Raw genomic sequence first — 24,047 nt, 5'->3', positions numbered from 1 at the left:
GCAGCTAGTATGAGTGAGCGCTGGGTGGATATAACAAAAGTAAGAAAGCAGCATTTGAATTCGCTGCACGTGACAAGACAAAAGTAGCCAGAAAGGACGCTATTACAGTTTTAAGTTTTGTTGTGTCGGAACTACACTGGACAAAACAAAAGCGAAAATATTTCGACATCAAAACACGATCTCTATGTTTTGCGGTCGTTACGCATGATTGGCCACACGTTTTTGTTGTTTTGATTTTGCGATGCAAAAAATGTTGTTGTTCATTAAAGTTTGCTGGTAACACGTATAATCTTAATAAAAATTAAAAACAAAATTATCGTTAGATAACCAAGTCATGGAATTTAATATTGTCTAAAGTAAGGGTAAACATGTAAAAAGGTCCAATGGAAAGCCAATATTGTAGTTTTACTTTTTGTTACCTGCAAATAGAAAAAATTAGAGCCAGTATATTTGAGTAAAACATAACAACGTTTCGACAAGTGCTATTGTCATCATCAGGTTGTGTACTTGTCGAAACGTCGTTATGTTCTGCACAAATATACTGGTTCTGATTTTTTTGCTCAGATTATTCAAAACCGTGAATAGTGTACCTAAGAATTAAGATGATTGTTCTGGTTTCGATACAGTGATTTTTTAATCTTGTTTAAACTAATTAACTACCCGAAACTGACTTTATTGAAATAATTTGAGGTGATAAGATATTTACCTTTTTTAAAATTTTCACATGATGTTGTGTGTTTCAACACAATCCATTGTTACAAAACAATCCTTCATTGTGACAATCAAAAAATAGTTTCAAATGGTTTAGTTTCTAAATCCCACTTTGACACAACAAGGGTAGTTTGACTCTACATAGAGGCTACTTCGCAGCACAATTAGGAAAGTGCTGTGCGACCCATTGCAACTTATGCCGGGCCCATGATTTGCCCGCAGTCCATAGTTTGCTGACCACTGCATTACAGTGATAAAAAAATTTAAAAAAAATTATTTGCAACTTTAATATAAGGCGAGTAATATTCTCAGTAACACCTAAATGGAGTTTTAGGCTGATTTAGTACATCATTGTTTAGTCATTGACCGTAAACACGATGGTTGTTCCTTCTCAAAAAAATTTGCAGTACATTTGAAAGTTAGTCACAGCACACTAGTGTGACATGATGTCGTGTTTGAAAATGTCTTAACTGGCTTCAAAGGTTGACAACCTCTTAACTAGACAGTATAATATTAAATTTTGTTTGTTTGTTGCATGTACAAAGAAAAATATCACTTCACGGACAGAACCAGTCATTCTGTGCCACTATCAGCAAACTGGGGTGAAGAGTTGCACAGTTCAAATCATGTAAGTTTGTTGATGTGTGTTGAATCTAACGTAATTATTTAGATGTAAATGTAGAATAGTAATAATTTTAATTTCTCGCTTACAACAAGCAAATACTCATTTTTATCAATGGTCATTAAACTTAGGACTTACAAGTTTTAAATAAATTAAACAAAATTGATGTACCTGATAGCTTTAAACCTGTACGTTGTAGCTTAACATGATGTGTGTAACAACAGATCAACTACCAGCAGCAACTGGCTGCTCAACATTGTCAAACACTGATGCAAAATGGTAAAAATTTGAAACCCAAGAATTTATATATTCACATTGTGGTAAGTTGTATGTTTATCAAAGTGTGGTTACTTTCCTGTGTTATATAACATCTATTGGGTGCCAGAAAAGCCACCAGGGTCATATTTAAACTCAAAATGCCTTTTCTGCACAACAAGTGAAACCACACAATGCAAAACATTTAACTGCAATTAAATAAAAGTGCGTGTTTATTTCTGTATTTTCGCTGGCACACATGTTGTGTATGGTTGGTTCAAAACATGTTTTCGTTTCAAAAACTTTCCTTTAAGGTTGGCATTAGTTTGTGTCTAATGCTCGACTTAGTTTATTTGTCTGCTCAGCCAAGCTCTTAAAGTTTAGGATGCTAGTAACCTAGTTCTCAGGTTCTGGCGAAGTTTGGTCCAACTCTAAAATAAACGAAACTTCGTTGTTGTTGTTGTTGGACAGAAAACATAAACTTGTGACACGTTCCAGTTAAAATGTGTTCACCCACTTGCAGGGAAAAATCGAATCATTTCAAGAACTGGTTGGTTGTTTGTGTGGACTGCAGTTATGCTATTTTTTTCTGCTGAGCAAAGGCAAAATTCTTCTGCAATATCTGCAACTCATCAAAGCAGCTTATCTTCGACATAAAGAAAGGTTTGTGATTTGTAAATAGTTAGTTTTGTTAAATTATGCTATTTATTCGGGGGGTGAATTAAGACCTTGAAATACATTTTTTTGGCATAAAAAAAAGACATATACAATGTAAACTGTTTGAAATTATTTGTTTGGGTTTCTACAACCTCAAAGAGAGTGTAAATATATTACTCTTGGAAGAACATTTTGATTTAAAAAAGTGAATACTGTACATTAATACTGGGATCAGCCCTGAAGCGTCGAACAGTTCTTAATGCTTTCTACATTAGTTATTACAGCAAGACCTGAAACAAGAAATTATATTTTAGTATTTATTAGTAATAGTAGGCTTCAATTTAAATACATTTGGTTAGTCTATTTTTATATTATTGTAAATGTGGTTTTAACAGAACATTAACAGGCCATTTACATTTCATACAAAATCAAACCATTTTCCTGCACAAAAATTGTATTAAAGCAACAACTATGTTTACAGGCATTGGAATACATCATTATGCAAGCAATAATCATCCACAACTGCTCAATATTCAGTAACAACAAGAAATATTACAAATATTCTGGTGTGTTGGAGTTGATTGGGTGGAATGCCACAAACACAAGAGACATCTTGGTAAGTCATCGAAATTACATGGATTTAATAAATCAGCAGAAATATGGTAGTCTTTTTTGTGCGCAAGCTATTGCAAGCTATAGCTTTACATAAAAAAAATGAATTACCAAATTCACAGAAATGCTTCTACATTATAAATAGATTGTATGCCGGTGTTGTCATTATATAATAATAAAAAAACTAAGACATACTTTATACGATATTTATTTATTAAATATTCTCAGCACATCAAAAAACAACTTTAACTTATGTCTGAAACCAGGTTATTTCCATAACAACAATAAAATGTAGTGAACTATAAGCTACCAACTATAACTACAAACTTAAACAAATGCTACAGATCCTGTGGAAAACATTGATACTTTTCACCTCAAATGTTTTGTGTTCAAATCTTTCCCCAACTTTAGATTGATGGAGACCACAGTCTATCTGCTTGCAGGATGTCCACCCTACCACACATCACTGATCAAAACTATTATGACATGATTGAAACTGATGACGCAATCATTATCTACACCTTAGAGGTATTGCTTGATTTTGTTGTAAATGCATTAAAATTTTGGTTTGCCAGTCAATGTCCATTTTGTGCATGTACATATCAGTACATCTGAAATATATACCTTTGTACTCATCCACTAGATGGCGCACAAATGTGCTCTTATAAAATGATTGTGGTTGGGAACAAGGACTTGGGGTCAGTTCCAGCTAATAAACCTGATACTATTGTCTTTGTGTTTGCCACTTAATGTACATGTGATGCATGCACAAATTGTACAGCTCAGTACATGCAACTGTTCTTTTTGTTTGAAATCTGTTGAATTACAGAGAAATTATTTGAAAATCTGCATCTTAACGCGAATACGACATTAACAGAAAGAAGAAACGTGAAAGTTCCATCATCGAGTTTGAAAGGTGGACACAATTCCAGTAAGTTGATTTACTTTTTGCTGTTCAGTTACCGCCACCAAATAAGAAAATCATTAAAATGACTTGATGGCACCATCTAGCGATAGAATATCACAAATAAATTCCACTATTACGCAAGGCTGACGCTACTTGCAGTGTGATTAATATTGTGCAGGTGTTGGCAAGCAATATTATAGTTTTAATTATGTCGAGGGATTGGGGTCAGATTTGATAATACTTTATGGATATTTTCATTCCAAGTAATCTTGTTCCAGACGCACCAAAACCTTTTCTCATGTTTACTTGATCTGATGTCAGGTTTTGTAATATGAGATATTTCTGATAATGACAGCATGTTGTTATAACAGAAAATGTTTTCATACATGAACAAATGCTCTATTTGTAACTGCGTCTGTTTCAAACATCACACAAATGACAAAAAACACATTTTATAACTCAGTAATTTCTGTATTTCAGAAATTTCCAAACAGTGATTTTACATGTCAGTTGCATTGTGGGTACTCCTGGACCAATCAGAAATACGTATCGGTGCCAGCCTTAACTACACCATGCTGACAACCGTGGCTTTCTTTTTAGTAGTAATGTTTATTTTTCACAAAACCAGAATCAACCGCTGGGTGGTGCACCAAGACAGAAAAATAAATTTCACATTTGATGCTCAGTTATCGTAGGGAAAATCAAGATCAAATAAAACAGGTAAGCGTTTTATTTTAAATGCATTGTATAAAATATTTATTGAATGCACGATTGCCAACTAATTTTCAAGTTTAGTATCATGATTATGGCAAGATGTTGGACATATTGCGTCATTTGGTTGTAATGTCATACGTCCTTCAATAACTTCAAACTGAATCAGGCATGTAAATTTTCGGATAAAAAATATGAGGTATTCTGCTTGTGATAAAAACAATCCAGCAATTGGCTAAAGTCAACCACATTAATATATTTGCATGTCAACAGGTTTTCAACGGGTTTAATTTCCTATGCTGGGGTATACATTCTCACAATACACATTTTGGTTTAGGAGAAAATCCACCTTGAATCTCACGGTTAAAATGTTTGGATGGATGTGGATCGAATGGGGGGAAGTACCTTGCAAGCGATGGCAGACACAGTTGAAGAATCAGCTGTTGTGCTCATTTGCATGTCACGAAAATATAAGGACAGTCCTAACTGCAGGTAGAGATTTAAAAGGTCTATATGAGACTTGTTAAGTCGCCCAGTTTGACTGGCTTGTTTTCAGCTTGGTTATCATTTTCCCTATAAAGCTTTTGCAGGTATGGTTTGTGTTTTGCTTTACAGTCCCATCAGTTTTCCAATAGTCACAAAAAAGGTTAAATAAGGTGGGTATTGGTTTATATGTTATACCAATCCAGGATGTAGATTGTTCTGTTTTTCTTGATAGCATCACCAGTTACCCCAAAAAACTTTTTCACATCCAAAACTCTTGATTCAATGCAGTTTTTGTAATTTGTTAATAACCTGCTGTCTGTAAATGCAATTTAAAATTAACATGTTTATAGTCAACAACAGTGGTTCTCAAATTTTTTTTATTGTTGGGGCCAAATAGTATTTTTTAAGCGTTGAGGGAGCCGCAAAAAAATGAAACGTGGAGAAAATCACTAAAGATTATTACTTTAAAAGCTAAAATAGCATTGTTTGGTGGTTTTCTGAGTTCTAGTGCATGACACAAAATAAATAGTTGGGATCCGCATGCGGACCTGAAAACTGAGTTTGAGAACCACTGGTCAACAACCTCACTGATCTGATTGTGATTTTACATACAAACTTCACTTTTGCATGTACAATGATTTGGTAAATTTAAGTTACCATGCTATAAGACTTGTCCATTGTAAAGATTAATTAACATTGAATTATCTCTCATAAGCTAAGTTGGTGTTTGTAATTATAGATATATTTTGTTGAGCTACCTGATAAATATTTTATGTTACAGTCAAGAGCTGAGTTCCGCACTGAACGAGATGTTCCACCACAAGAAAGACATGCTGCACATGCGCTGCTGTATGCAAAATCCTCTGCTAAACTATTTGACTACATTCCTATGGAACATGCTGTAATGGTAAGGACCAGTATGTATAACATATTTATGGGTTCCCTTCCCTGAAGGGGACACATATTGATTTTACTCAAATTGTTTTTGTTTTTTTCTTTGTTTCTTCTTCCTTTTTTATCTTCCTTAATATCTAATTTTACCACGAGTTTGTCATTTAATTTTATGCAGGGGTTCACAGATCTTGTATTGTTACTTAAAGAGTGCCGCACAAGGCCCAAATTATACTTTTAGGGGACCACAGGCCATGAAAGGTTGAGAAATACTGAACTAGATCGGCCATGGTATCAGTAACCATCAGTTTCAGCCTAAAAAGTTTTTTAATTTTGTACAAGAGTTTTTTGTTCTAGGACTTGTGCACTGCATGAATATTAAAATAAAGATTGCCCATTTTCTATAGAATAGATATGTTTTATTCAAATAGCTGATTAACATTTTATGTTGCAGTCAAGAGCAGCACTGAACGAGATGTTCCACGCCAAGGAAGACATGCTGCACATGCACTGCTGTATGCAAAATCCTCTGCTAAACTTGTTGACTACATCCTATGGAACATGCTGTAATGGTAAGGAGCAGTAAACATACACCAATTCCGCAGCATAGGTTTCCACCTTATGTTACTTTGCACACAGTCTTGAATAGTTACCATGAACCAAATACTTCAGGAAAACTATTCTTTGTGTTTTCCTTGTCTCTCCTTATGGTAACAAACTGCTTTTGTTTGTTTAATTTTTTTTGTCCAACTCTAATGTGGGGTATTTTACATGTTCAGGTGATAAAGAATGGATTGAACTAATTTAAAATTTGAAATTGTGCTAAAATATACTTTGACCCAAAGGCCCCAAAGTGTAACCACTTGTTTACATAAATGTCGAAGGTTGAGACAGGCATTGTAGATTTGGGGAGTTCCCGGTTTTGTGTCCACTTGTCTGCCACATTGCAATAAGCAACTGTAGGTCAACATAAACTTGATGCGAAATACAATGAAAAACAATTTGTTACCTTCCATGAATGGGACACATGTTGATTTTACTCAAAATGTTTTTTTTGTTTCTTCTTTTTTCTTCTCCCAAAGTTTGTCCAACTCATTTTTTCATCAAATCCTTGATGGATTTGGATGAAATTTACACAGATGGTAGATGTAGATGTGCATCCCACTTTGTTTTTGTTGATAACCCCAGTATTTACCCCGCTAGCTCCCTAAAATGGGTATTTTTTCCCCGAAGCTTGTCCGACTCGTTTTTCCTTCAAATGTTTGATGGATTTGGCTGAAATTTACACAGCTTGTAGATGTAGTTATGTAGATGTGCACCCCACTTTGTTTTTGTTGATAACCCCAGTATTTACCCCGCTAGCCCCCTAAAATGGGTATTTTCCCCCGAAGTTTGTCCGACTCGTTTTTCCATCAAATGTTTGATGGATTTGGCCGAAATTTACACAGATGGTAGATGTAGATGTGCATCCCACTTTGTTTTTGTTGATAACCCCAGTATTTACCCCGCTAGCCTCTTAAAATGTTTTTTTTCTCTGAAGTTTGTGTGACTCGTTTTGCCATCAAATGCTTCATGGATGTGGCTGAAACTTATACAGATGGTAGATGTAGTTATGTAGATGTGCATCCCACTTTGTTTTTGTTGATAACCTCAGTATTTATCCCTCTAGCCCCCTAAAATGGGTATTTTCCCCCGGAAGTTTGTCCAACTCGTTTTTCTATCAAATGTTTGATGGATTCAGCGGAAATTTACACAGATAGTAGATATAGTTATGTAGATGTGCATCCCACTTTGTTTTTGTTGATAACCCCAGTATTTACCCCGCTAGACTTCTAAAAGGGGTGAGTTTGTAAACAATGTCAGAATTGGCTAAAATTTGGATAGCTTGTAAAGTATGCCAATTATCGTTATTGCGCCATTGCAGTTCGGGGTTGTTAACAGCCCTTTGACGTCAGAAACATTAACGGTTGTTGCTCAAAACACTTCTACTGGTTGAAATTTTAAACGTTGGCAGATTGAACTGAAATTTTGGAGTACTATTGATTGAGTCACTGTGGTTTCCTACTTTTAAGTTTGTGTGTGTTGAACCTCCATTAGTTATCCTACTAGCCCCCTAAAATGATTTTTTTTAATTTGAATAGTTTTTACTCCATATAGCACATTTAAATATGCACAGTACCAATCACTGTGTTTGTTTCACAATACCAAACTTACTTATTGTTATCTATTGAAATGCATTATCTACAACTTTGCATGTGTGGGGACCCATGAGTGTTTGCTTGCAGAAACAACTAAGGTTATAAAAGACAGTGGCTAAAATGGGACCCAATACAAAATAAGCATAGGAAATATATTTATGTTTTAAAATAGATCATAGTGTATGTGCAAGGGCAATACGTGCTAAGCCACCCTTCTAGTTCAAATTTGATCCACCTAAGTTTGACCCCAAACAACCCAAGGGTTCACCCACAGGCTCCCCAAAAAGTTTAAAAGCAGCTTACTGACTAAAGTACATGATCAAGGAGCTTTGAACTTTGTAATTTGGAGCATTGTAAGGTTTAGGTAACAGTATATATGCAATAGCAAAACATGCTAAGCCACCCCGCTAGTTTAGTTATGAGTCACTTGCACAACATAGAGGGTTTAGACAGGCATTGTATTGATGGATTTGGGGGAGGTTTTCTGTCCACTTGTCTGCCACATTGCAATAAGCAACTGCAGTTCAACATCAACTTGATGTAAAATGCATTGAAAACTCATTTGTTGCATTTGTGCCAAAGTATTTGTTTCATTCTTTTTTGTTTGAACTTTTGTTTACTTAAATTAATTTTTCGTATAGATTGTTAAACCATTTGCACTAGGACAGTGGTTCCCAACCTTTCTGGTGCCGTGACATTTGCGGTGACCCCAAGAAAATAATTTATAGGCTATATATTAACATTGACTGTACTGTTTCTCAACAAAGAAGTGGTATGTTTATTATTTTGGGGCTAGTGGTTCATGGCTTAAAACGGTTTGGGAACCATGCCTTAGGCCAGGGCTTCTCAAACTGTGGGTCGCGACCCCAATTGGGGTCGCGGAGTATAATTTTGGGGTCGCGAAACATTGTCTGTTATTATGTGATTCAGGTATTGTCACAATAAATGCTATATGTGCGTAAATTTATTGTTTAAACATCATTTCCGTGCTGTATAGTCTATGCCAGGGGTGCACAAGTGCGCCGATAGAGACGAGTTTGTTCGGCTGTGAACATGTTTATTAAAATGTATGTAGTGGCGACTATGAAAAAATTAAAACTCTTTTGCCAAATAGTTTAATTTTCAAACTGCTCTAAACACATTTTGTGGAACTTAAAAAGTATTATCAGCCTAGTAGCCATTTGCGCCCACTTTTTTATGCCTATTGTGTCCAAACAGTGTGAAAAAGCAGATACCACAAGCATCACAATGTATATTATGACATCATAAAAGCTAAGACTGACAATCTGTGTATCAAGTTAGAAATTAATTTAGGACTTTCAGGTGCCATTAGATAGTATATATATAACATATATATTTCTTTACATCAGTAATTTTAAAACACAAGCAAGCAGGCAATTGTCGGCCGTTAGTAAAATAAATAGCTGCGATACGGCCGTCATAGCAAAATAGTTGTGCACCACTGGGCTATACCCATCAAGGGAAACTTCTGTTTGAAAATGGGGTCGCAGAGCAAGAAAGTTTGAGTAACCATGCCTTAGGCAACCCCAGGATAAATTGTCAAGCGACCCCAGTTGCGGTTGTGACCCACAGGTTGGGAACGGCTGCACTAGGAGAACTATATTGTTGTTCAATGACCTCAGAAAATGTAAATTACACAGGTTGTTGTTGTGCACAGTTTGAGAAACAAGAATACACTGTTGTTCTTGTTTTCATGCAGATGGTTCAGCCTTTGCACGTTAATAATAGCCATTTACTTCTGTAATTTACCTTATGACATAAATACAGGGCTCGCCAGATTTGATATAATGATCAATTCTATATTTGCAGAAACTTTTTCTCGGACAGCGATTACTACGGTACTTGGATCCATCATTACATGTCAACCCCTTTAGTTGATCATTTCTATGTGAAAGAATTTACCGAAGATGAATTTAAAAAGATTGAAATGCAGACATTAAAAGCTCAAGACTGGGGTGGAGAGGTCAGTACAAATTTAGTTAAAATTTTCTCATTTTTCGTTCAAAGGTGTAATTTATCACTGTCGATGAATATGAATTGCATGAACCTTAACAATGGAACTTTGTTTTAACTGTTTGGCCAAGAAACAGTGTTTCAAACTTTCATTAATTGTCAACACATAATAACTTGCTATCTAAAGTTGATTCTTTATAAGTTATTCCCTGTATGTAGTTCTTTACACTTTACAGATTTAATATCTTTTATACTGAGCACAGTTACACAATAATCTTTGTTTGTTTTTAGACAATGGGAATTATCAGAGTTCCGCTTGACTGCTTACCACTAACAGACAAACCTTACGGCCCGATGCCACATTTCTTGTTGCACAATTTTGTGGGAAATGCAAGAGAACAATTAGTGAAGACAATCGTCGAAAAACAATTGGTCAATGTTGAAGACATGCAACATGCTTGGGCAAAAATGATTGAATTAAAACATCGACGAGATAAAACATAACCATAGAGAGAAATTTTTTAATGTTTTATGCCAAAACAACATTAAAGTGCCCTTCACATAACATCACTGTATTTCATGTTGTTTTATGACCAAGTATATAAAGCTTATGCCTACATACTTATTACTCACTGTATTTCTGAATGATGTGCAAAGTTTCATTTAGGAAAAGTTTAATTGCAACTTAAGCCAGTAAAAAATTAGCTGATGTATAACCGAGTATTGCTCTACCAGCAGTTTTATTGTAAATATTCGATGTTTCGACGTCCCATACAAGATGCCTTCATCAGGATAATGGCATATCTTGCAAGACAACATTCGTATAAAGTGAAAAAATGAAAAAAAAAAAACAATAACACACAAAAAACCTTGAAAAGTGGTCACAACACTGTGTTAAAAATATTGACTATTTAATTAGTTGCAATTCCTTCTGCATGTTAAAGTTTGTCATTCACATAATAGTCACATATATTAACACTTTGTAATAAAAGGGGTCATGCAGCATATTAAGCCATTACCATTGTACCTTCAATGTTTTGGCATGCTGTAGTTTTCTAACTGAGCACATCTATTCTGGTTGGATGATTGTTTTAAAACTTTTTGCACCTCATATTAAACACTAATTTGTAGCTAGTTAAACAACCTGATTTTTGTGATTGTACTTTGAAAACTATGCAAGACTTTATTGTGTTTAATGGACAGTTTGGAAACTTCATTATAGCTTTGTTATTTAAATCACTGTCAGTGCTCAATTGAAATGTTTCGTGTATTTTATGAGGTGATATTAAATATTTTGTTTACAAGTTTGAAGTGTGTTTCTTATTTTCAACATCAAATTTATGTTTATAATTTAAAATGACAGTTTAAAATATATTATTTATTTGACACCATAATATAGTAAAGAATTGTGTTAGTGACATAAAATATTTTGAAGCACTGACTATAACAAAAGCACCAGCCCATTGTGGCACAAATTTGTTCGTGATATTAATTATTGAAACAAAACCAATATTACACATTTTTTGTGGGTTAAAGAGATATTATGAAGTATTTTATTGCTGGTTGTTGATTGCAATGTGTGTATTACCAATTTTTTCAGCAATAAAAGTAATTGAGCATTTTAATTTTTCAAGGGTGTTCTACTTGAATAACTTATGTGAGGAATAAAGTGAGAAAATGTCAGCACGAAAAATTCTAAACAAATACATTTTGCTTTTATAAGCGTCATCGGTGTCTGAAAACAAAATACAGCGATCGATTGAGTGGATTTCATGCTAAATTTCTTGATTTGATTTAATGACCCTGAATCGTGACAGTCCTTTGATTTACTTAAAAGGAGATTTTATTAACAAGAAAAGATTTATTTAGTAATATTGTGTCTTGTGAAAGCTGGAAAAGGGTTGAGTCGCAACAGTTTGAGCTAAATATGCAGGTATGTTTTGTTTTATTAAGTATGAACCAAAAGCTTATGTGGATAAGTCACACAATATAAAACACAGTTGAGAAATTTAGGTCCGAAAGTAGGTTGGTTTTACAACAAATTTGTAATTTAGATCAAAATCTTGCAAAAAATGTAAACACTTTCGTAGAAATGATTTTCTCTGATGGGATGTTTAGTTTCTCTCATGGGACTATGTAGTGGGTTTCGCGCATTTCGCAATTCAAAGCGCCTGTTACGTCATATTTAACGTTTTGACAATTTGACCTCGTGGTAACAGTTGGTTTAGATAAAGTTTAGTATAAGTGTTTTGTTGTTAAAAAGGTGACAGACGTGGCGCTTGTGCCACTTTAGCAACCACTGTATTAACTAATGTTTGAAAATTCTGATACCAGCGAATAACGTTTGTTATTATTGTGTGTTTTTGAATTGTTGCAAACAGGCACTTACCGTATTTACTCTTTGCTGAGATGTGCTCGATCATAAGCTGCGCTCGATTGTAAGCCACATGTTAAGGCGTCAAAAATAATGTTTTTGGGAGAGTTACAACAAAAAGAGGCGGTCACTGGCAGCAGCAAGTGCATTCATTGCTTATAAGCATATATGCGGATGACTGCATGTTGTTGCTAACTGTTTCCTTATGATATTAAAAGACTTGCACAAAACTTAAATCAGCAGCTCACCAATATGGTAACGTAAAGCGAGGAGTCAGCGTAGTAAAGAGTTTTTACTCAAAAACAAAACTGAAACTTTTAATCTCAACAAATATTCTGAAATTTGTATTTAAAAATATTAAACTTTATGTTTTTCAGATTCAGGTAACACATTAGATTTTTGTAAATTGGTGTTTGTTAAATTGATGTAAAATTCCTCAACCAAGAACATTAAGTTTGCAATAAACATTTCGATGAAACAGCCTGTGGAAATTTATCTTGTTCATCTGCAAGTGACTAATTTTAACCAAATTTGACTTAACTGTTTTATGAAAACATGTGATGCTTAGTATATTATAACAAAGTATTTTTGTATTGCAGAAACCTAATTTAATGGAAGAACATCCATGACTTGGTTTATTCCAACGTGCTTGTCTTTCTCTTTATGTCAATAATCAGTATATAGTAGTCTCCAGTAATTGCCTATTTTTAGCTTGAGAATGTCTGCTCTTTTGCCTGCTTGTGTAATGGTGCCTCGGATATGCATTGCCGATGTCCCTGATTGTGGCTGGTTTGCCCCAATTACACATTAAATATGTCTGTGTTGAATTGTTGGAGATGCGTTTCAATGCTTGATAGGAGGTTGGGGAGTTTGCCTGCCCAATCAAATTGACGGCATTGTATTGTTGTGTCTTGTCTGATGTCATCAAGGGTGTGGCTCAGTTTGAATCCCTGAAATGGACGCTTTTCATGGCCGATGCTGAGTTTACATTTCTTGATGACTGAATGGAGGAGGTATGTTTTGTTGTGACACACAGTGCTTGGTGTCAGTTGGTGTTGCAGGGGCTGACCTTGTCCGACCTCCTCGGGGGACTTATTAAGATGAGCAATGACCCTGTTTCATTCGACTGATGATTGTATTGTTTGCCAAGTCTGTCGGTATGGTGCTAGCCTGGTGTGGTCAAGGAAAGGTTACCCAAAATATTGTGGCTTCGGTCACATTTGGAACTAGAACTTGTCTAATCCTTGCTAGCTGATTGTCGTAATAAAACCTTCCTGTGTGGTGTCGGTCTGGAGGGGCTTCAGCTGACTCTGTCTGAGATCTTCGGGTCACTTTTTAAGATGGCTGATGCTGGGTCTCAAAGGGCCGATTGTCTGTTGTATGTATTTGAAGTACTTTCAGTCTGGTGTGCCCGATGTTAGCTTGAAGCAAACTGGTTGCGGGATAGCTGAACATGGCCGAAAGGTGTGGACTGCTAGCGGGTCCACGTTTACTACCCAAGACTTGACCTTCTTGCTAGGAGACGGCATTGAATCGTGTGTCTTGTGTGACCATGTGTCTTTGCTTTCCCTATTAGGCTAAGTGTATATGTGTTCTTTAGGGTTTAAGGTTTAATAATTGATGGTTTTTTTAGTTTTTTTTCTTTTATTTAGAGTGGGGTGTTGTATGTCAGGTTTTTGTTTATTTTAGCATAGTTTATTTTGTGGACTTTTGTGGATGTTGAGTGGTGTAGACATAGTTATATATTGGTATATGTGCCTGTGGTGCTTGGGCTATTGGTTGCATTAGTTTAACTAAAGTGCGGAATAGTGCCTGTGACCTGACTTGTGGATGTATGACTTGTTTTGCATTGTTGAGATTGGGTTTGATATGCTTAAATAATCCTGGGACAGGTTGGTGAAGTTGGTTGAATTCCAGTTCAACTGGCCCACACCAATTTGCCTCCTTGCTTATAGAAGGCATTGAACTGTTGTTAATATCGAGTCTCTGTGTGCTTGGTGCTTTGGCAGATGTTAGCTGGATGCAACGGCTAACTTCTGTTGGGCTGTGTGATACGGAATTGTAGACATTGCATAGTTGGTCTAAACTGATGATTGGATAACCTTCCGGTTAAATGATGGCGGATGGATTCACCTACAACAAGTGAGTTTTAAAAGTGATGCAATATATTCTATGTGGCATTGGATAAAATCTCACATGTCTTTGTTATTTGCTGAAGTTGTTTGGCACTTGTAGTGTTTAGCCATTTAATTTAAAAACCCAAACCCACACTAGTCTATACATTTATGATGTTAATGAAATTAGTATTGTTGCTTTGTTTATGGAAAATTGAATTTGTAATTACCAAGACTTAGGTGTTGGTTGGTGTCTGAAATTTTGCCATTTTCATACAGATTTCGTGAAAGTTTAACGGTTGTCCCAAACTCCTTGATCTAGTGGCTCATAATGGTTTAGAAACATGCAACAAGCACTTTTGAATTGAGGTATGTTTGAATCAACGTATAAATTTTCGCTTAGCCCTGAAAATTTAATCAATCAATCAGGATGCCGTGCTAACATTTTAGCGTTGGTTTCAGCCAAGAGAGTTTCTTCCTCTCGCATCTTCAAAGCTCTAATGAGATTATAAGCATTTCTTCCCGTTGCGTTAAAAATATAATACTTTCGTTCTTCCCGTTGTGTTCCGTTGAAAATCTTCCCATTGAAAATTTAATACAGATATAAAAACAAATGTTTATGCTGTTTATCTGCAAAAAACAAAATTATTTGAAACATACTTTTTTGTTTTTCAGAATTGTTGCCAAAGGAACAAACTTGGTTGTGCAGAAAGATTTTTTGTGATGTGTTTGTTTTTTTTGCTTCGCTGTGTCCAGTGTAATTAGGTAGAATGTTATTTCTGATTTAGGCTGCACGCAACCGCCCTTCTGTTTTAGACCATAAGTATGTTAACAGGGTGCTGTTTACCATCCTTACATGTCTTTGTCACCCATCCACCCAGTCATGTCTTTGTCACCCACCATATTCTTAAAGATCAATTTGCACTTTGCATTTTGTGTACACGGCTTTCGCCCACAAACTAGGCCTAGTTGAATTGCATTTGTTTGTTTTTCTATGCCCCTACTTCACCATATATGGATTACGCCTAGTTGAAGTGTTTTTTTTCTTTTACATGGTCTTCACCCCTCAAACATCAGTTACGCCCAATTAAATTGTATATTTCTTTTACATGGCCTTTACCCCTCAAACATGGATTAAGCCCAATTGAATTGTATTTTTCTTTCACATGGCTTTCACCCCTCAAACATGGATTAAGCCCAATTGAATTGTATTTTTCTTTCACATGGCCTTCACCCCTCAAACATGGATTAAGCCCAATTGAATTGTATTTTTCTTTTACATGGCTTCACCCCTCAAACATGGATTAAGCCCAGTTGAGTTGTACTTTTCTTTTACATGGCTGTCACCCCTCAAACATGGATTAAGCCCAGTTGAGTTGTATTTTTCTTTCACATGGCCTTCACCCCTCAAACATGTATTGAGCCCATTCGAATTTTATTTTTCTTTTACATAGCCTTGACCCCTCAAACATTTTTTGTGTGTGTCATTCGAATGGCCTTTATCCTCCAATATACGCCAGCCTTCGCATTGGGCACTTTTGCCTTTGTTTTTTTCCTACACGGTTTCAGCCCACAATATGCCCATGGACAGGCCTTTTATATATTTTTAATCAGGATATGGCAAGAATGGCCGTGTGCACGAACATTAGGTTGCCTTTTCATTTTTTGGAACTGGTCACGTGACTTGACGGTTATAATCTCACGGTTATAATGTTTGGATGGATGTGGATCTAATGAGGGGAAACACCCTGCAAGCGATGACAGACGCAGTTGAAGAATCAGCTGTTGTGCTCATTTGCATGTCACAAAAATACAAGGACAGTCCAAACTGCAGGTAATGGTGCGCATGTGTGCTTGGTTTTCTTACATATGATGCTTTTGGTTGTCTTTGTGTTTGTCGGTTAACGTCCATATAACGCATGTACAAATTATTACATGCAGCTTTTGGTTTTGTTTGAAATCTGTTTAATTACAGAGAAATTATTTGAAAATCTGTTCGGTTGCCGGCCAGATAAAAAAGCCACTGAAATGACCTAATAGCACCGTCTAGCGGCAGAATGTCACAAATATATTGCGTTATTACACAAGGCTGACGCTACTTGCAGTGTGATAAATATTATGTAGGGTTTTGTAAGCAATATTATAGTTTATTCACAGGCGCCAAACTCTAATTTTTTTTGAGGTATTGCATATTATATGACGTCATAAAATAATAAATATCTTTCTTGTTGCTACGTATGATGATGCTACAGCTTGCAGGTTATCAGCTTTACATAACGCAATTGCACCGCCATGCCCTTCTGCTAGCGTTCCAAATAAAGGCATGTTTGTGCGCAAACACCGCATTATACATTACAACATAGGGACCCAGGGGACCCACGTGCCGAAATCGGCGAGAAGGCAGAACTGTAAAAGATAAAAAGGGTCCAACTCGAACGTCAACTAAAATCGCAAATTACATTTTTTGCCATGTATTGTCTGTATTTACACACATCAGCAACATTTGTCGACAAACTGTAATGTTTAACATTTATTTCCTCTGTAATTCCTATTACAAAGCTGCATTGTTTTTTTACGCAACAAAGCGCACACGCGGCTGGCTTTGCTCTTAATATATACATGTTTTATACGTTTCCAATATGTCACCTATTTAATGCAGTGAGTTGTATGTGACGCAATATTATTTTTGAAGTTTATAGTACTTCAAACGATATCCTGACCTGCAAGAAACTTTCGACAAGCTGGTGAAACACGTTAGTTATCGTGAAAGTACCAACCTTACGTTTGTGACGTATAAATACGCCTTGTTTTTTTTTTTTTATCTAAAACTAGACAGTCGTTGTATTGCGGTGAAGGAAATTAGAATAATAATTGGACTGTATTCCCATATATTAGTTGACAAAAGTTAAAATTGTTTATTATGCATACGTGGTAGACCCGTGTTCGGCGGTCATGATTTTAATTATGTCAAAGTGTTGGGGCCAGATTTAATAATACTGTATGGATATTTTCATTCCAAGTGATCTTGTTTCAGATGCAACATGTAAACCAAAATCTGCGTCATCGGCGACAAAACGCTCCAAACACACTGATAAACCAAATTGCCTTGAATAGACTTGGTATAAGTAAAATAAACATTTTTTTCTATATTTGTTTTTTTTCTGTGTAAAGCGTTGATATCAGGTTTTGCGTGTTTCTGAGACATCCCTGATAATGACAACAATTGTTTCAAAACGTTTTTCATGTTTAGTTGGTATATGTCAGGTTTTGCGCTGCAATACAATTCGGATAAGGACAACATGTTGTTAAAACGTATAAACGATTTTATGCACGAAAATATGCCCTATTCGTAGCTGTGTACGTTTTTCCCACAAATGACAATGACATTTTTTATTACTCAGCATTTTCCGTATTTCACGAAGTTTCGAGAAGCTACGTCACACGTCAGGTGTATTGTGGGTAGTCAAGGACCAATCAGAATCGAGTATCGGTGCCACCGGATCGGTAAGTACACCATTCTGAAAAACATGGCTTTGCTTAAGTAGTTACGTCACTCTGTATTATTTTGTGACAAATCTAGTTTTTACCAAACCATAATCAACCACTAGATGGCGCACCGATACAGAATGAGAAATTCTCGCGTTTGATGCTCAGTTATCGCGGATAAAATCAAGATTAGATAAAACAGGTAAGCGTTTGATTTTAAATGCTCAAAAAAGATAATTGTTGTATGTGCAATTGCCAGTGGAATAGTTTTATATCATGCTAATACATGACGTTAATAATATTACGTCATTGACGTCACACGCCTTTAACGACACCAAACTGAAAAACGATACAATGCAACAAAAAATTGACAAATGCTTTAAATGTGAAACAGATCAAAACCTTTGCATGTTTGATGTGCAACAGACATTCAACGATGCAACCATAATTTATTTGTTTGTTTCAATTTACCCAAACATTGAATATGCGGTAAATACGCTGATGACAGAACTCGCCCTTCAGTCAGTGATAAAAATAATGTGGTAGGGCGGTCGTCTAAGAGACACACGCATAAAAAATGCCATAAAATCGGTTGGTAATCTTAGTCCTGATAATTTCGTAAATAATTGTATAGACAAAGTAACGACTTCAATGTGTTAAAGGTGAGTGTGAGAAGCAGCAATGGTCAGTGCCTCGAACACACTCCAGTAAATTACTTACGAGTGGCAAATTTATACCGTGCCTTTAATGGCCTACAATCATTTTGGTAGTGGTGTAAGTTTAGCCATCTCCGGTTCTGCTTCCCTTCACGCCTCACTGCGCTCAATGAGCCCCAAACATTTCAGTTTTATTGTTGCGCCTTGTGACGTGGCGAGACCCAAAGTTTTACCCCCGACTATTTTTAACTCTCCTACTGCCACAAGTCGTACAATCGAAGCACTAAAATGCGTTTCCCCTTTTATATTTGCTTTTTATCAACTTAAACTGTAGGAATTAAAGTTACCAAATATTACAAGCTCATTTCGACCAGCTTTCAACGTATTTTTTAAACTTGTTTTGGAATTTTTGATAAAGTGGTGACAATTATCTCAGCCAACAATGCAGCGAATACTAAATGCGTTCGATCACTATTTGTCACTAGACATAAACTTAATTGGGTTAATTTGTTACACAACGTTTCCTATACAGAAAGATGGGTTTTAGATTTTCGTTCAGACAAAGTCAACAATAAACTTTCATCCCGGTACATCAAATATAAAAATATTAAAATGATTACGGAAAATGGTGTTCATATCTTAACTTAAATGCGTTTACAACTAGTGGTTAAGTTGCATTAAAGCGAATTTGGGGTTTGAGCGATAATTTATAATCCTGTGTCGTTTAAGTTGAAGTTAAACATTTTTCGTTTCCTACTAAGTCATGCAGGTGATACAGAATCGCCGTCTTGAACTTTAAACGTACTTTTTCACTTTAAATGTTAAACGTCGTGGAAATTTTTTTTTTTTTCGCCATGATTTACAAACAGTAGTCTAGGCTATTTACAATAAGTTTTTGCGCAGAATTCCGGATGTGATTTGTTTCGAGAATCAATTAGTAAAGTTGGTCGTATTAAGATAACTATGCTCGTTATATTGTAGTATGCGTCAATAGTTGTAAGTTCTGTCATCTCCGGTTCTGTTTCCTTGCACGCCTCAGTGCCCTTCAACCAACCCCAAATATTCCAGCTTAATGTGACGTAGCGAGAAAAAAAGAGAGTTTTGCTCCTCCACTATTTTACCCCCAACGTTGGCCGCAACTAACGCCGAAAATTAAATGCGCCTTTTTAAAGATCGTGTTTTCTACAAATAGTGTCCAAGCATGTTGTCCCGAAGTCACAAGACTTACCAAATGTCATGAGCTCTATTTTACCAGTTTCAACGTTTATTTAAAAACTTGGTTTGTAGTTTTGTGGTAAAGTGGTGAGAATGACCTCAATCAACAATGCAATACAAACTAAATGCATTCTATTACTATTTGGAACATATACACAATTTTCATTTGGTTTACATTTACATTATGTTTTCTGCACAGAAAGGCAGATTTGAGATTGTTGATTTTCTTGAGACAAAGCCTATGATGAAAATTAAGCACCGTACATTAAATAAAAATATATTAAACTTTATTCCGAGTATGGTGTTCATGTCTGAACCTTGATGCGTTTATAAGAAATTTATAATTAATAGTTAAGGGAATACGTAGCATCAAAGCGAATTTGGGGTTGATTGTTCTTAAACCTGTGGTCGTTTCATTGTCAGTTTCGTTTCCTACTAAAGTTTGGTGATAAAGAATCGCTGTCCAAAGTACTCGAATTTTAAACGTACTTTTTCTTTTATTAAACGTCGTGGAAATTTATTTCATTTTCGCGCCATGGGTCACAAAGACTAATCTAGCTTATTTACCGTAAGTTTTGCGTGGAGTTTGGTGTGTAGTTTATTTTGAAAATTAACGTAGTATTTTTTTCTTTTTTCATGAAAACTTTGCACGTTATACATCATAGTAATATTTGTTGCGAGCCTTGCAAGTTCAGCCATATCCGGTTCTGCCTCTCTTCACGCCTCAGTGCGCTCAATGAGCCCCAGACATTCCAGTTTTGTTGTTGCGCCATGTGACGTGGCGAGACCGCAGGTTTTAATCCTAGACATTTTTTCCACCTCTCGCACTGCTACAAGCCAAACCGAATTTCAATTTCATGGACATTGTAAAAAAAATCATCGAAACAAAGACGAAGTCAAACATAAACACATCCAAATTAATACGGAATAAGGCGTTTAAATCTGAACTTAACGCGTTTGCAACTAGTGGTTAAGTTATTACGCAACATTGAAGCGTATTCGGGGTTTAAGCGATCGTTCCTAAACCTATGTCGCTTCATTTGAAGTTAAACATTTTCCGTTTCCTATTAAGGTCTGGTGATACAGGATTGTCGTCCTAAGTAGTCGAACTTTAGGCGCCTTTTTTCACTTTAAACGGTAAACGTTATGGAAATTGTAGTTCTTTTTTTACTTCCTTTAAGTTTTTGCGTGGTGTTTCGTATGTGGTTTGTTTTGAGAATTAATTGGTGAAGTTTGTCTTGTTAAGAAAACTATGTGCGTTATACATCATTGTAATATTTGTTGCGGACCTTGCAAGTTTAGCCATCTCCGGTTCTGCCTCCCTTCACGCCTCACTGCGCTCAATGAGCCCCAAACATTCCAGTTTTATTTTTACGCCATGTGACGTGGCGATGCCGCACGTTTTGTTCCTAGACAATTTTTCTACCTCTCGCACTGCTACAAGCCAAACCGAATTTCAATTGTAAAAAAATTCATCGAAACATGTATCGTCAAATATAAACACATCCAAACTAATACGGAATAAGACGTTTAAATCTGAACTTAATAGGTTTACAACTAATGGTTGAATTGCGCCGGATGTGGTGTGTTTTGAGAATTAATTTAGTAAAGTTTGTCTTATGAAGAAAACTATGTGCGTAACATGTGTCAATAGTTGTATAAGTTCAGCCATCTGTGATTCTAACCCTTTTTACGCCTCAGTGCCCTGCAACTAACCCCAAGCTTCATGTGACGTAGCGAGAACGCAAGCTCGAGTTTGCTCCGCGACTATTTTTATCTCACACTGCCACAAGCCAACCTGACACTAAAGTGCGTGCCCTAAGATGTATCTTTTGTACGAACCTTAAATCAACGCATTTTAGAGCTCGGTTTAAAATGTTCCTAGGAAAGCAGTAGTGAAGTTTATAAAATACAGTGCAATATATAACGAAAGCATTCGCCTATATTTTTGTCTTGTAAACAAAACTATCATTGGTTTTTTTTCTACACTATGTTTCCTGTACACAGAAAGGTAGAAGTTAGATTGTCGATCTTTGTTAAGGGGAGTCTTGTCTTGTAAAGTTTGAATCTCATATGCTTTCATATTGTGCGAACATATATGAAACTAATTTGGATTGTGGTTTTCAAATCTTAACTTGACTCAGTTTAAAACGCGGGGTTTAGTTATTTCGCAGCAGTAAAGCTCACCTGACTTTAGGCGGCTTTTCCTTACCGTTGTTTTTTACTTTCAGTTGTTTTTCCTTCCATGGTCGTCTCAACGCGCACGAATTTTTAAACGTTTGTAGTGGTACTAAACATCGTATGGTACAGTATGTTGCTGCCTGTAAGAATATTTTCCCTAAAAGGGTATGTACGATTGAAATACAATGTCATTGTAGTTACAAACTTATACCTTGACTCTATTAACCCAAACTGTGAGCATTTTTATGCGTTTTGTAGGTAGATTGCGTATTTTAGAGTAGCCCGTATTTTAGCTGTTTGTTTTCTTTTCCTTGAATGAAACAATGGCGGATCGTGGCTCGAATAAGAAGAGATGCGTTTAATAAATGTTTGTTTTCATATTAAGTGTGATGTATTAAATGAAAAATGTATTAGCATACAAAATAAAGTTTATCTAGATACACATTTTACTTATACCTCAATAGTACATTTTAAACTTGCACTATTCAAAAGTTTCCTTGTTTACATTTAAACATTCATAACTTTTTTGAACTTAGCACAACGGCATCGACACCGCCACCTCTCTTTTATCGGCATTATTGGAGCCACGATGCTCTTTCTTTGTTTCTTTTATTTACTCTTGGAGTGGCGGTGCCCACTCTCTATTTTTTCTGTCGAAAGTCGCAGTGTCCGGTTTTAATTGGTGGATGGCTACTGACTTAACAAAGTAGAGATTGTGCAATTTGCGATTCGAAACAAATAAAATTAACTTTTTAATTGATCGTATAGTCAAATAGAAATAGGGGCGCTGCAGTTACGCAGTGTACATACACGAGCCGCCTTTGGAATAAAATTAGCTGTTTGTCAATAAGTATGTATCCCCGGTAATATTTTTAAATATCCAGCAACAAAATACATGTCTAAGTTGGTTAACTGTGCACGTTATATATCTGTATGTGGTAAGTTGGTTCTGCCTTCCTTCACGCCTTAGTAACGCTCAGCGAGCCCCAAACATTCCAGTTTTATTGTTGCGCCATGTGACGTGGCGAGGACCCCAAGCACACAAGCCAAGCGGAAAATAAAATGCGTTTCTTAAAAATGTTTGGCTGTTACGAACAAAGTAATTGCATCGTCACAATACTAAATTGTTCTAAGCAAATCGTAACCAGCTTTGCAAGCAAACTCGACCCTTTTCAAGTAAAGTAGTGGGAAAATGGAAATACAGTGTACCAGTCACAGTACGCCAGGCCCATTGAAGGCGCCATACCGAATCAGCCGGTCACCAAGCATTTACCCCCATATGACAAGGCATAGGCTAGAAAAACCCAGTGATTTATTTGAGAGTGCCGTGAATGCGGCCTGCATAGACGTTTCAGGGCTAATCCCTATGCAGTAGTAAAGCGCACTTGGCTTTAAACGGTCGTTCCTGTATCTTTGTCTATTAATTTTCAGTTGAACGTGTTTTGTTGCCCTTCCATGGTCTGGTGGCAGTCAGGATCGTCGTCTCAACACGTACGAGTATTTTATCTTTTTTCTCTTACGTCGTGGAAACTTTAGTTCCGTTTCGGCCCAAATTCTGCAGTCAAAGCTGAAACTGCGCTGTGGTTCACAAAAAGTTGCACAGGCTATACAGATCTCATGTGGGTTGAATTAAAATGTTTTGCCAGGAAGGTTAGTTTATCGAACACAAATGCTTGTCGTTAAATGTAACTTATCAACATTTGCAGACCAATAACGTTGAAATCAATTATTTACATAACATTAAAATATGTTTTTTAATTGTTTAAGCATCACATTCAGCACTTATTAGGTCCAATGCGGCACGATTCATTTGCGAATTATTATTTGTTTGACAAACGTTAGAAACTTATAACTTTGCTCTGCCATTGAAAACCTGGGATAGCTACATGCATTATAATTGTCATAGTTTATTGAAGTAAGGTTTAAAAAACAACCAGGAATGTGAGTCGATTAACAAGGACTAGCGAGCAAAGGTAAGAACTTGGGGCAAGACAGAA

At 36.0% G+C, this 24,047-nt stretch overlaps 3 protein-coding genes across 12 annotated transcripts in view; all 3 read left to right on the top strand.

Annotated features, from left to right (window-relative positions):
• LOC145225149 (uncharacterized) overlaps positions 1 to 24,047 on the top strand; it is an 85,269-nt gene that overhangs the window by 47,593 nt on the left and 13,629 nt on the right. Inside the window, exons 1-7 of one of the 8 annotated variants that reach the window (XM_080091803.1) lie at positions 12,769 to 14,540; positions 14,792 to 14,881; positions 15,188 to 16,346; positions 17,205 to 17,265; positions 17,547 to 17,631; positions 17,914 to 18,016; positions 18,093 to 18,200. The gene's annotated coding sequence lies outside the window, so the exon portion shown is untranslated. Of the gene's footprint in view, positions 1 to 12,768; positions 14,541 to 14,791; positions 14,882 to 15,187; positions 16,347 to 17,204; positions 17,266 to 17,546; positions 17,638 to 17,913; positions 18,017 to 18,092; positions 18,201 to 23,776; positions 24,024 to 24,047 lie in introns of those variants that run through there. The other 7 variants (XM_080091805.1, XM_080091801.1, XM_080091802.1 and 4 more) reach the window with 7 other exon arrangements.
• On the top strand, positions 7 to 17,144 carry LOC145225155 (uncharacterized). Of its 3 annotated transcripts, XM_080091821.1 has the most exons (6): positions 13 to 1,339; positions 1,558 to 1,653; positions 2,112 to 2,251; positions 2,727 to 2,861; positions 3,269 to 3,385; positions 16,488 to 17,144. In XM_080091821.1, the coding sequence occupies exons 4-6, from the start codon at positions 2,745 to 2,747 to the stop codon at positions 16,542 to 16,544; spliced, it is 291 nt and encodes a 96-aa protein (XP_079947947.1). In that variant the 5' UTR covers positions 13 to 1,339; positions 1,558 to 1,653; positions 2,112 to 2,251; positions 2,727 to 2,744; the 3' UTR covers positions 16,545 to 17,144. The 3 variants fall into 3 exon arrangements, with proteins under 3 accessions (XP_079947946.1, XP_079947945.1, XP_079947947.1); XM_080091820.1 differs by lacking the exon at positions 16,488 to 17,144 and having other exon boundaries at positions 7 to 1,339; positions 2,087 to 2,251; XM_080091819.1 differs by lacking the exon at positions 16,488 to 17,144 and having other exon boundaries at positions 10 to 1,339.
• On the top strand, positions 5,141 to 11,005 carry LOC145225156 (U8 snoRNA-decapping enzyme-like). Its single transcript, XM_080091823.1, has 4 exons — positions 5,141 to 5,868; positions 6,307 to 6,424; positions 9,881 to 10,034; positions 10,316 to 11,005. Exons 3-4 carry the CDS (start codon positions 9,930 to 9,932, stop codon positions 10,526 to 10,528), a joined length of 318 nt encoding a protein of 105 aa, XP_079947949.1. The 5' UTR covers positions 5,141 to 5,868; positions 6,307 to 6,424; positions 9,881 to 9,929; the 3' UTR covers positions 10,529 to 11,005.

This window comes from Phallusia mammillata, chromosome 4 (genome assembly GCF_965637545.1).
Source record: "Phallusia mammillata chromosome 4, kaPhaMamm4.hap1.1, whole genome shotgun sequence".
NCBI classification, from domain to species: Eukaryota; Metazoa; Chordata; class Ascidiacea; order Phlebobranchia; family Ascidiidae; genus Phallusia; species Phallusia mammillata.
This window is presented reverse-complemented; position numbering and strand designations above follow the sequence as displayed.